General features: G+C 67.9%; 1 protein-coding gene across 7 annotated transcripts in view; it reads right to left on the bottom strand.

Annotated features, from left to right (window-relative positions):
* Window positions 1-4,719: 4,719 nt before the first annotated feature.
* The window catches only part of KCNQ1 (potassium voltage-gated channel subfamily Q member 1), a 320,333-nt gene continuing 312,272 nt past the window's right edge, over window positions 4,720-12,780 (bottom strand). For 4 of the 7 annotated variants that reach the window (XM_086676589.1, XM_086676593.1, XM_086676588.1 and 1 more), the window contains one exon: window positions 4,720-5,879. In XM_086676589.1, coding sequence (XP_086532715.1) covers window positions 5,658-5,879 — 222 coding nt within the window. In that variant the 3' untranslated portion in view covers window positions 4,720-5,657. Of the gene's footprint in view, window positions 5,880-7,251; window positions 7,321-12,780 lie in introns of all 7 variants that reach the window. The other 3 variants (XM_086676587.1, XM_086676585.1, XM_086676586.1) reach the window with 1 other exon arrangement.

Here is a 12,780-nt window from a genome sequence, read left to right as displayed (position 1 = left end):
AGCATGCCTTGATGGACCACCGGCACTTGGCCGTTGGGCGGGTGGTAGTGCTTCCTGGCTTCTTGGCCGACGCGGACCAGCAGAGGAGCTGTGTTCAACCCACGCACAAACTAGGAATTTTCTACATGTTGTCCTCGGATCTGGTCTCTCTGGTCTTTCAATCTCATCTGAGAAGGTCAGCTCCTGCTTTAGCTGCCCTCCAGCTTCCTAGCCTGGCCACAGACTTCTGTGCCACTGAAGTCCTGTCTCTTCTCTGAGGCTTTTCCGGCGCAGATTCACGCAGACAAGTGCCACGTGGGGCCGGCTGTGCCCTGGGCCTCGGTTTCCCCAGCTGCCCCAGGTGGGGTGGGCCCGTGTGCCCGGAGGCTTCTCTGTTCCAAGCGTCTCCCTCCCCCCAGCACGGTCCGTGCTCCCCCCGAGCACCCCGGGTGTGGTGTTCCCTCGCGGTGTGTTTTACCGTTTCCTATCCGCTTCCTGGGGCAGCGGGCCCGGCAGGAAGATGGGGCCGCGGGCGTGATTGATCCAAGCGGCTCTTGTCTCCTGCTTTGATGTCACTCACAAAGATCACACGCTTCCTAGAGGCTAGAGACCAGGGGGAAGTTTCGCGGAGCAGGGTAGGGAGGGGGCTGGGGCGGGAGAGGAGGTGGGGGCGGGGGTTTCAGAGTCGTGGGCAGGTGGGGGTCCTGGACACGGTGCTGTCCAAGCAACAGGCTCTCAGCTCAGTCTCCACACCCCTGCTCCTGCAACCTGGGTCCCCACGCAGGAAGAAGGAGGAGGCCAGGCTCCCGACAGACACCGGGATGGGCCCTCCTCAGGGTGAGGGGCCACTGCCCAGACACGTGTGAACCTGGGCCTGGGGACACGTGGGGGGGGGGGTGGGTGTAGCTGTGCCTGCAGGGAGGGCTCGGGGACAGAGCTCCGAGTGAGAGGAAGGGAGGGTCTGAGCATTCTCTGGTGTCCGTCACCTTCTGCCTCACTAAGGTGCCTGGGGTGCTGGGGACTGCTGGAGGGGGTAAGGATGTGGGGAGACCTCAAGCACCCCCACAGCACCCCTGGTGCCTCACAGGGGTGCTGCCGGGAGGGCCATACGACAGAATCAAGCCCAGGAGGTCGTGGAAGGACCCGCTGAGAGAGCAGGATCCTGGGTTCAGAGTGGACCCCTCCCCCTTGCCACACAGCTGGCACCTGAGGAACGGGCAGGGAAGGGTGGTGCCCTGGCCGCAGGGACCTTGGGATGGGGCAGGACGGTGGCCCCTGCTCTGGTGCTAGAGGAGATCCTTTTTCAGGCCGCTGTCTCTGGCCCCCACCCCTGCCCCAGCTGTCCGGCCACGTCAGTCAAAACACCTGCCTGATCCCCTCCTTCAGGGCACAGGGCGGCGGACTCCCCAGATGGCACGGCCCGGTGGAGCCGTGCCCACGTCCGGGCATGTCTGCAGCCCCCTGGTGCCACCAGCCTCTTTCCAAACCCTCATTGTATCCCTTAATTTAACCGGCACTTCCTGAGTACCCAGCGCCCGGCCATCCTTGTGGTCTCAAAGTCCCAGGAAAGCCTCTTCTCCAGTGGCACGTCGTGGGCACCCGACGGGGGTGCTGTGCCCGCTGGCGGCTCGGGGCCCGGTACAGGGATAAGTGGGGGCCGGCCTGGCCGGAGACTCGGGGGCTCCGGGGCGGGGCGGGGGGCGGGGGGGAAGTGCCATGTGGCTCACAGGGCCTCTGGGGCTGGCTTGGGCAGGACGGGAGCAGCCTGGGGCATAGGACGGCTCTCTCTGGCTTCCGCCAGCGGCCTGGGGGGTGAGGCTGGATGCGGGAGGGGCCGAGACATTGCTCCGAGGGGTCACGCGGGCCTGGCAGGAGGGGTGCATCCAGGAGGTCGAGCCCAGCACCCAGGAATCTCCCGGGCGGTCTGTCTGGCTGCCTTTATTAAGCACCGACTGTGTGCCAGATGTGGGCCCAGTGCCTACATGTCTTTGCTCCATCAGCCCCTCCCCCCCACCCTTTTGAGGGGCACCTTCACAGTTCCCATTTCACAGACACTCGGTGGCAGGCCAACCCCCCCCCCCCCCCCCCCCCGTCCCCAGACTGGGCGACCCTAGGGTGGGGCCCGCACGGGCCTCGGAGCCTGGCCCCCGTGGCCGAGCCCAGCGTCTGCGAGGTGCCATCCGCCCGGCTCCAGAGGGCACGCCCGTGGGGGAGGGGGACCCAGCCCGGGGACGGGGGGCCCCGGGGAGCGGCCGCCCCCACCCTGCCACCCCAGCAGATGCTCCCAGCACCCATCGGACGCTGAGGGGCTCTAGAAGGGAGCCCAATTTGGAGACAAAGGCCGGGGGCTGCGGACGAATATCCGTGGGCATTGTCGGCGGCGAGAGCCAGGCAGCCGCGTGCTCGAGGTCCACAAAGGGGTGGGGGAGGGGCCGCCGGTGGGCCTGGGCTGCACATGCCACCGTTGCCCGGGCGACGGCCCTCTCCCGGAGAGGTCTGCTGGGCCATTGTCCGGGGCACACAGGATGTGTCACACACCAGATGGCCGTGTGCTGTCTAAGTCAGTTATCGGGGGACAGAGTGAAGGAATGCGGCCGGCGCGGCGGGCCGGGGCGCCATCTGTTCCCCCAGACCGCGGGCACCGGGCGGGCATTGAGCGCCCGGCCGGCCGGGCCCAGCCTCCACCGCGGGCTTTAATTAGCTAATTCCATAATTGGGCTTTATTTCAGGTAAATTGCATTTCACACCCGAGAGGGCCGCAATGGCCCGTCCAGGAGTGAAGCACTCAGGCACTTTGTGTTCAGTCGATAATACGGAAAACAAAGCCGGGCTGGGTGCAGGGGCCGTGCCCTGCCCAGATGGGCGGCCCCGCCACAGCACACCCAGGGCCGGGGGGCCGGGGGGCCGGGGGGGCCGGGGTGCTGGGGGGGCCTGGGGCGCCGCGGAGGGCCCTGCTCTCCAGCCGGCCGCTTCCTGGGGTTTCCACAAATGTTTACCCAACAAGGAAACAACAGCTTTTGCCTTTCCAGTAATTGTCGTTCCCGCCCCTCCCCCGGTGGGTGCAGGGGTGGGTGGGGGGGAGGCCACGGGCCCTGCGCCGCCCCTCCTGTCCTCCCCTGCCCTGGCCCACGCTGGTCAGGCCAGGTGCCGAGTCCCCGCGGTGGGAGCCCCCCAGGGGGCACCGGCCCATTGGGGCGCGGCAAGGCGGGGACCCGGGGCCCTCCCTTCCCACAGGGGCCCGAGCTTCCCCTCCATCGGAAACCTGGGCCGCCTGTCCCGACGCTGGCCTCCAGCGGCTTCCAGAGACCCGACTCTCAGCCGCCCCCAGCCCGCTGGCCTGGGAACGTGGGTGGGCTCTGGAAGGAGAACAGGACGGCACAGCCGTCCCAGACGATGGAGGAACAGGTGTGTGGAGCGGACTCACCCCCCACCCCGGCCGAGGGCCACCGCTTGGGGGGCCACGCAGAGTGCCGTGGGCGCCCCTGGGGTGGGGCGAGGGCGGGCTGGGGCTCCCCTGGCACGTGCCCCCAGCCTGCTTGACTCTGGACAGGCCCGAGGGAGCCCCTTGTTACTGATGGGGAAGTCAAGGCCTAGAGGGGGGTAGGCAAGTCTGTGCAGGGGCCCTGCACCCCGCCCCCTGCCGTGGGGATCCAGTCCCTGCTCCTTGACCTCCTTAAAGGGAGGGTGGGCCCGGATGTGCCCACTGCCGTGGTGGAGCTCGGCCCAGGGCCGGTCTGCCTGGGGGGGGGGGCACAGACGAGTGTTCCCCTGGGTGGCTCTGCCCCCCTCACCCCGCATCCACAGCTCCGACCAGGCCTGGATTGAGTGTTGGGTCCTACCAAGGTGCCTGCCTTCCCCAGGGGCTCAGGGGCTGCTGGGCGACAGGCCGTGACCACATCTTGGCCACGCCAGGCGCCCACAACAGCCCCAGTCAGGAGCCATGCCAACCAAGGCTGCAGCCTTTGACGGGATCCACAGCCTCTGCGAGCTCTCTCAACACCGGCCCCCTCCTCTGTGACACAGACCGTGCGTTCCTACGTAGCAGCCACCTGGGCACCTACCTGTAAGGGGACTGGGGGGGGGGATCCTGTCCACTGGGCAGGAGGCGAAGACAGCTGGGCCGGGAGGTGGGGTGGCCCAGGTAGGCGCGCAGGGGAGGGCTGGGCGCTGTCCTGTCCACACCAAGCCTTGCGGCCCGGGAAGTGACAGTGCGGCTGGTGTGTGGGGCGTGGGCCTGGAGGACACGGTCCCTGAGCTCCAACCCTGGGCGTGTCTGAGGACAATGACCTCACCCATCGCCCCTGTCCCTTGGAGGAGTCACAAGGCCTGGAGGGGCTGCTTCCCATGAGGGGCTTCCAGAGAGAGCAGGAGGGGGCTTTGAGCTGGGCCCCGGACCGAAGAAGCGATTTCAATACAAGGAGGTGAGGGTGGGAAGAACGTTCCAGCAAAGGTGCCAACAGGGGCAAGGCCTGGATGGCAGGCCACGTTTCCTTCCCTCTGCTCAGCTCGTGTGGACAAAGCTGACCTCGGTGCTGGCAATGGGGACGGGGCAGTAATGGCCTGGCCTCACGGTGCCTGTGGGTCACCGGGAGGGGCCCTCCTGCCAGCGGGCTGGCTCCGGGCCTCTTCTCCTTCCCTGGGGCAGGGCAGACGGGCCCAGGGTGCTCCCCAGGAGGACAGGCGTGTTCCAAGGATGGGTCGCTCCCTCAGGAACCCAGGCGAGCGCAGGGCCCAGACAGATTTCGTGAGTCCACATTTATTAGGAAAAGCGTCACAATTAAGAGTCAAAAATCATACTGTGAAACTCATTAAAACACAGATTCCAAATCACCTTGAATCATTCTGATTTCCGTGAGACGTGACGCCCGGGAGGAGCCCCTGTCCCATGCAGGGACCGTGACAGCCTCACGCGACTCCTCGCCCAGCAGCCGGCCAGGGGACACGACGGTTCTGTGCCTCTTTCCAGCTGATCGGACCTGGCGGGGAGCTGAGGCGGGGGCCGCACGCGGGGCGGGGAGTGAGCGGGAGAAGCTGCCAGTCCAAAGTGGGGGACATTCCACCCCCAGGGGAGCACTCTGGGGACCGCGGTGGGCTGGTCCCTCCTGCCGGAAGCCGTGGCCCAGGCCTGGGGCCTGCTGAGCGGGGCTCTGGGGCCTCCGTCATGGGCATCCTTGAGTTGGCATGGGCTGGGCCTGCCCTGCCCTGCCTGCCTTCTCCAGGGGTCCTGGGTTCGAGTCTGAGGGTGTGGTACCCCCAGACCCTGTCCAGGCTGCCCCTCTGTCTCCTCTCAGGAAGCCCCCTAGGGCCTACCAGGGTGGGCCTGCTCTCCCTGTGCTCTCTCTTGGCCGTACGTGGGACGGACCAAGTGCCTCGGGTGTCCGGCCTGCGCCCTGCCACCGTGTCCCAACTGCCACACGAGTGATGTGGGGTCCACGGTGTGGTCTCAGAGCCGAGAGGGGCCCCCGAACCCAGCCGAGTTCTAGTACCCGCCGGCTGGGGAGAGGCGGCCTCAGGGACCCTTTAAGAGCAGGCTCTCAGGGCAGCGTGGCTCACGGGGGGTCTGGGGCCTGCGAGGGAGGGGCCAGTGACCCAGGGGGCCCCTGCTGGGTGGGAGGTGGGCCTGGCCGCCCGGGGCTCCTCCGGGCCTTCCCTCGAGGGCCTGGGGCCCCGAGCCCCCATCAGGAGCCCTCCTCGGGGCCCCTGCGGGGCACAGTCAGCTGCTCGTAGGTGGGCAGGGCGTTGCCCGGCAGGAAGAGCTCAGGGTTGGTGGGGCCGCAGGGCTGCACCTGAGCCCCGCCCCCGCTGGGGGGGCGGCTCCCCGGGGGGCCGCCGTGGTGCAGGGACAGCAGCTGCTGAAGCATGTCCATGATGAGCACCAGCCTCTGGTCCAGCTGCGCCACCTGTGGAGACGGGAGCAGAGGTGAGGCCGGCGGGGGCAGCCCAGGTGTGCACGTGGCCTCGGGGGCCCCGGGGCTCCGAGAAGCCCGGGGCCGGAAGGTGCCTTCGTGCAAATGCGAGCTGCGCCCGGGCCCCGGTCATGCCTGTGTGCGCTCGGAACGAGCACACGTGTGTCTGGGCCCCCCTCCCTCCCCCGTGTGTCTGCACTCGTGCGACAGGCCCCTCCCGCCCCTTCTCCCGAAAGTGGAGCCCTGGGAAGGGCTCGAGGGTCGCGGGGTGGGGTCTGCCCTCTGCCTGACCCCTCTGCCCCCCTACCAACGGCACCACCGTCTTCCCGCTGAGCCAGAAAATCAGGACCCCGTGTGCACCGACCCCCCCCCCCCCCCAGGGGTCAGGCCAGGGTCCCCGGCGCTCTCTCTGGCCACGTGGCCCGACACTCTGTTCCAATAGTCTGTCCTGCTCTGGGCACTGGGGCTGCCCCTGGTGGACAAGACAGGGCCACCCCGTGAAACGGGACGCAAATGCGGGCGCGGCACGGCCCGGGGCCAGCGAGCGCTTGCCCGCCAGGGGCTGCCGGGTAGCCGGCCAGGAGTGCAGGGTCGGGGGCCAGCCTGGGGCGGCGCCGGGAGTCCCGGTGGGCCCTGGGTTGGGTCCTGCCCGCAGGGAGTAGGCCAGGAGGCGTGCCGAGCCAGTGAGCCGTGGGCCCGTGGGGTCCGGGTGTGGGCCAGGGTCTGGGGTCGCGGTGCCCTGGAGGGTGATTCCTTCCCGGTGCTCCATCAGAGAAGAAATCAGGCCTTCCTTCCGCTGCCTGGGGTACCGGGCGCCCCGGAAGGACTGGCAGTGGTGGGGACGGGAGAGGAGGAGCTCAGTTCTACCTGAGGGCTCCGTCCTGGGCCGCCCCGGGGCCCACTTCCCCGGGACCAGGCAGAGCCGGGTGCTGGCTGGCCGGCCCCGGGGAAGATGGCTGCGGGGCGAAGTGGCCTTAAACCCCCGAGGGCTGGAGACCCAGGAGCTGGTCCCCAGGGCGGCCGGCTTCCGAGGTGGTGTGGCCGCCCGCCCCCCTCCTGCCCACCCTAGACCCGGAGCCGGAGGGGAGGGGAGGGGAGGGGAGGGAGGGGACGGTCGAAACAAGATGCAGAGGGGGTCCCTCCTGAGGAGCTGAAGGAGTCCCTTCACCTGAGACCCTGTACCAGGTAGGCCAAGATGGGGGCCAGAAGGAGGAACCCCCGTCCCAGCAGCAGCCCCCCTCCATCAGAAGGGCCGTGGGAGGGGCCCTGCCCCTTCCCCAGAGGCAAAACCCAGGTGACCCGTCTCCCAGCTCTGTGGGGCTGAGGCCGGTGCCTCCCTCAGATGGAGCTGGGTCTGAGACGTAACCTGTGTAAGGTCCCCGGACAGGGGCCTGATCCTCTCTTCTCCCGGATAAATCTGGTGCAGCAGCCCCGGCTGTAGAGGGAAGGGGAGGGGGAGTGGGCTTCTCTGGCTCAGCTGGGGTGGGGCCTGGGGCCGCTCCGCTCAACCACCCCCCGAACACCCCCCAGATGACCGTTCAACACCCTCGTTCTCTGTAGAGCCATTTGGAGGCCACTGACCGAGGCCCCAAGAAGAGGACTTGCTCACGGCCACCGGCCGGGACCCCGCCTCTCCCATTTCACCCCTGCGGCCCCCACCCCTGGGCTTCTGTGCTGGGAAGACACGCCTGTCAGGCAGGGAGGGGTCAGGGCAGAAGCAGCCGGTCCTGGGAAGGGGTGAGAGCAGGGGTCTGGGCTGAGCTCAGAAGGCTGAGTGGACACTCGCAGTGCCCGGGACAGGAGGCGACGCGGCGGGGGGGGGGCTTGCTTGCCGTCACAGCCAAACCCCACCTCCCTCCCTGGCCCGAGACTCCCGGGGCCCCTCAGTTCCACTACCTGCGGGCGCCCTGGGAGGCCCAGCGGAAGTCACCTGGGCTCCCCGAGGCCTGCACACCAGTGGCTTTGAACAAGGCACATCCGGGCGTGGCCCGGTGGCACTTAACTGGCCCCAGCTCAGGTATCGATCAGTTTGGCATTAATTAAAGCACCAAGTACATTACAGAAGAGGATCTGTGGTTTCATAAGCTTTCACCCTGCGGCACGTGCACATCTGTCGAAGCCCCCGGGTGTGCGTGTGGGTATGGAAGCCTTTACAGGGTGTTCTGGGGCAAAGAGGAAACAGAGGTGTGGCAGGGATGCGGGAGGGGCGGGGGAGGCCGGGCCTCTCCTGGCCGCCTGGGCACCGTCCTGCGGTCCGTGCTGGGGCCGGCAGGGGTGCGGTGAACGGTGGGGGGGTGGTGGGTGGGCCAAGCCCTCCAGAGCCCTCCCGGCCCCTTCCCCCGGAGCCGTGCCCCTCCTGGAGCTCAGTGGCTGGCCTTGGTGCCACTCCCTGTCCCCAGGGCTACCTTGCGCTCAGCTGCTGGCTCTGAGCACCCCAAGTCTGCCCTGTACTCCCCAGCCCCTAGGCCCTGCCCCTCAAGGCTGATGGAGTCCGACACTCTTGTGCTTGGGGGCAGGGCATCAGGGTGGTCCCGGGACTCATGCAGCAGCCCCTTGGCAGGGGCCTTACTCGCCCGGGCCGGTGGGCTCCGGAGAACCCGAGCTGGGGTGACGGGCGGGTAGCTCCTGTCTGGCCCTGGGCCTGACTCTGTCACTTCCCAGAGAGATGGTCCCTGAGGTGGCCTTGTCCTGCGCTCTGTCTTCTCCACTTGGGCACAGGTGACTTTGTCCCGCTTACACGGTGGAAGGTGACGCGATGAGCACTCAGAGGGCCGGGGTAGCTGCCATGGGCCACAGAGGTGCGTCCACCTGGCGGGTGCCCAGGGGAAGGCCGCCGCGCTCGGGCCCCGGAGCCGCTGGGGCAGATGGGTTTTGGGGATCTGGGACCTCATCCTTCCTTGCAATCTGATAGGGACTGAAAGACTAAGGCCGACAAAAGCGCCCTTGTTCCTGGTCTCAACTCAGCAGACGATGCACGCGGCCCTCGCAGGAGAAAAAAGCAGTTAGGGTAACAGCTAGCGAGAGGGCCCCGGGCGGCTGGTGATCAAACCCGAGGCGACAGGGTTCCTGTGTGATGTGGTTATGAATTTGTTTTCAAAAGAAAATCTTGAAAAAGAGTCTTTCAAGGGAAATTTTTGCAGAACCTGCCTGGCCTTGATCCCAGCCCCAGATCTGCTGATGGCCCTGGCCGCACTGGTGGGAGACAGCCAAGGGGTGGGGAGGGGGGGTGGGGGGGCGGACACCAAGGCCTGGGGCTCGAGGGAGAGAGCCCCCTGCTCTGGGAGGCAGTTCGCGGTGCCCTGGGGCGCCACGGGCGGTCAGGGTCTCAAGGTGGGGCAGGACCTGCTCTCGGGACATCTGAGAGCCGTCTGTAGGGTCCCGGGACGAAGGTCACTTGGGCCCTCCTGTTTGCAGACTGTCCAGGACCCGTGTGGGCTGCAGGGAGTTGGGGGTCCGAGACTCAAGGCATGCAGGAGTCTGGGGCCCCAGCTGGCTCCACGCTGGCTCGCACGCCAGGGACACGCACGGGGACATGGCTGCCGTGACTCAGCCCGTCTGCATAACCTCACCTTTCACCTGCCCTCCATCCGTCCTGCAGGCCCCCAGCTCTCCCCCTCCCATGTCACAGATACCAGGGAGGTGCGGGAGTGAAGGCCCAAGGAAGGTGGGGGCCCTGGGGCTGCCGCCGGCTGTCTTCTCCCACCCCCCCCCCCCCCCCCGGCTGCAGACCTGAGACACCTGCACGGTCCCCGTTCTCCCGGCCCCACCACTGCCGAGCCCATTAGACGGCGAAGCGGCTGTGGTCCAGGTGCACCTCGAGTCCCTGGAGGCTTCCTGGAGGAAGGGGTGTGGCTGGCCCACAGCTGGGGGCAGGGCTAGGAGGGACTCGGGGTAGGGGGGTAGGGGTACCTTCCCCCAGCCAGGAGGGAGCCCTGTGCTGGAAAGCTCAGGGCAGAAGCCCGCCTTGCCTGTCCAGGGCCCCAGGGCCCCAGCACCCGAAAGTCTCACCCCAAAGTCTCCCGCCACCCCTTCCAAACACACAGAGATCATGCAAAGCCACCAACACAGGGTGGGACACGGGGTCTGAGGAGTGAATGCCGACTGGCCCGCCCCATGACACAGCCCGGCCACGCCGAGCGGGACCACGGGCCCTGCTGGACGCAGGAAGGACCGAGGGGGTGACACCCCACCTGGGGCCGTGGGGCCACCGAGCAGGTGGTCCCGTCCCCACTCCGGGACTTTTGGGGCCTCTATCCCTGTAGACTGCCACGCCTGTGCCCTGCTCCTGTGGGCGTGGCCCCTGGTCCTCGCTCAGAAAGCCGCTGCCTGGTCAGGGAGGGCGGCGGGGGTCACGGGGACCTATGACTTTTGCCCCCTGTGCCCTCCCGCACATGCCGGGCACCCGTGTCCACGCGGAGGTGTTGGCTCCATCTGGGGTCTGCCTGCCCAGAGCTCTCCCCACTGACTGTGCCAGCAGGAGGGCCCCCTGATGCGACAGCCGTGGTCCGCTGCCCTCTGGATCTGGAGCGCGCCAGGCTCGGGCGGGGGACACACACCGGCACGTGCACACTGCGAGCACACGGCGTCCTGCGCTCCCATCTAGGCCTTTCCACCTCTCTGGGCCCGGCCCGGCCCTTCCGCGGTTTCCTCGCCTCAGGAGAAGGTTGCAGATCTCGGCGTCAGGCTCAGCATCGTGTCTGTCGGTGGAGCCGGGGAGAGCCCTGCCCCCTCCCCTCCCCCGCCACGGCCCAGCCCAGGCTAGGCCGCCATGCTCCCTGGCTGGGACGGTTGCAGTAGCCTGTCAGCCAGCTTTCCCTTGCAACGAGCTCCACCTCAGTCCCAGAAGCCGCGTCCCTGCTGTGGTCCCCTGGCACGTCCCCCTTGGCTTTCTGGCCTCCCCTCCTTCTTCCCTCTTTATTCACTCCACTCCAGATCTCCGGGCCGGTCCGTAAACATGGTGGCCTGTGTCGGGGATGCTCCTGCTGTCGGCACCAGCCACTCCCACCCTTAGGTCTTACCAACATCACTGACCGAGCTCGCCGCCCTCCCGATCCCCCTGAGCAGCGCCTGACCTCTTTCCCCCGAGACGCCCGGTGTGGGTTTGTGTCGCTCATCAGAATTAGGCTCCATGCGCCCGGGACCCCCGCCCTTCCTCGCCAGCGCTGGGGGGCTCCGGTGAACGCTGGCGGAATCAACGTAGCGGGTGCTACGGGGCCCAGCCCCCCGGGGACCCTCGGGCCAAGGGGAAGGGGGGAGGTGCGAGGTGTCCCTGCCCGGCGGGTGGCCCGGCCGGCCCCGAGCGCGCATGTGGCCTGCGCTGGGCCCCCGACTCCTCGGGGCTCGGGAGCCCCCTCCCCCACGGCAAGCCGTTGACAACAGCACCCGTAAATCACCCTCTCGGGGGGGCCCGTGGGGCCGGGCCGTCTTACAGAGCCGGGTATGAGTGGGAATAGATCACAGCACTTCGTAACGTCCTAATTTATGGCAGGAGACGGTGTAATTGCGTTTATGGCTTTGTTTTAGTGCTTTCGCTCTTGGAGGAAGACCGACCGTGTTTCTAGCTGCTGGGGTTTACTGCCAGTCCCCGGGGCAGCCGCTCGGCTGGGCCTTTCCGCCCTGCGGCCAGCGGGCGTGCACCCAGCCGCCCCGGGGGGCGTGCAGGGTAGCCGTGGGAGGCTGGGAGGGGGGGTGGCTGTGTGCATACAGGTGTGCCGCATAAGCGCGGGGTCCGGGTACAAGGGGAGGGCCGGGCACCGGACAGGCCACCTGGGTTCGGGTCCCAGCGGGGTGGGCTGGGGTGGGTCGCTGCCTGAGCCCGCTTCTCCGGGCGATGGCACAAGCCCCCTCGGCGGGAAGCTGCAGGGATTGAAAGGGTTCACGCTCGGGACCCCGGAACCAGGGCCCGGCACCTGCTGAACTCCGACGAAGGGTCCCGCTGCCTCGAGACCAGTGATTCCTGAGAGCGCGTGTTCAGGCGTGCACGTGTGCTGTGCGGACTGAGGCTGAGCCAGGATTCCGGCGCAGGCCGGTCGGCGCGTGTGTGTGCACACACGTGTGCACACACACCCACACCGGGCTTTACAGAGCATGGGAGACTGTGTCGGGGGATGCGTAGGCCGCTCGGGTGTGATTTTACACAGTTTGCCGCCCACCAAATCGTCCCCTGAGCTGCCGAGGGTGTGAGTGTGTCTAGCGGGACCTTGAGGCCCCTGGGCCTTTGCACGTGCCAAGGTGAGCGCCGGTCCACAGCCGGCGGTGCTGCTGGGACAGCGCGACACAGGGGGTGAGCAGCAGGGGCCCCACTCGGCGGGGGGCTCTGCGAGGTGCCAGGTGTCTTCCAACAGGGACTCGTGGCCACCAACACACGTCGTGTCCTTCCGCCGTCTCCCGGGCCTTCTGCTTGGGTGAACACCGGCCCAGAGAGGCAGGAGACACGGCGGCCACTGCGTCTCGGCCCCAGCACCGGTGTCACGGGGGGCTCGATGGGTGGGCACTTTGCTAAGGTGAGTGTTTTGGAGGCCGCGGACCAGGGCCCCTGTCCCAGCCCTTGTCCCTTGCGTCACCTGCTGTGCCGTTCGCGCTGCAGGGCGGATGGAGGAGGCCGCGCACTTGGAGGAGGCAGGTGGCCTGAGCCGGGTCTCGGCCGGGTCCTTGGCGTACCGTGACCGGACGGTGAGGGCCTGGTCAGTGCCACTCCCCAGGCCCCTTCCGGAGGCCTGCCTGGGCCTGGCTGGCCCTCGCTGAGCACGCCGCAGGAGCACGGGTCGCCTGCCTCTGAGAAAGTCCTTCTCCCCGCCCACAGACACGTGCTTGCCTGGGGGCGGGAGAAGGGGGGACCCCCAGCACCGCCGGGCTCCGGGCCGTCCGCCGACGGGGGCCTCAGGATCATGGCGCA

Source organism: Puma concolor, chromosome D1 (genome assembly GCF_028749965.1).
Source record: "Puma concolor isolate L17-30 chromosome D1, mPumCon1.1.hap2, whole genome shotgun sequence".
Taxonomy (NCBI): Eukaryota; Metazoa; Chordata; class Mammalia; order Carnivora; family Felidae; genus Puma; species Puma concolor.
Note: the sequence above shows the minus strand (reverse complement) of the source record. Positions and strands in the feature narration are given on the sequence as shown.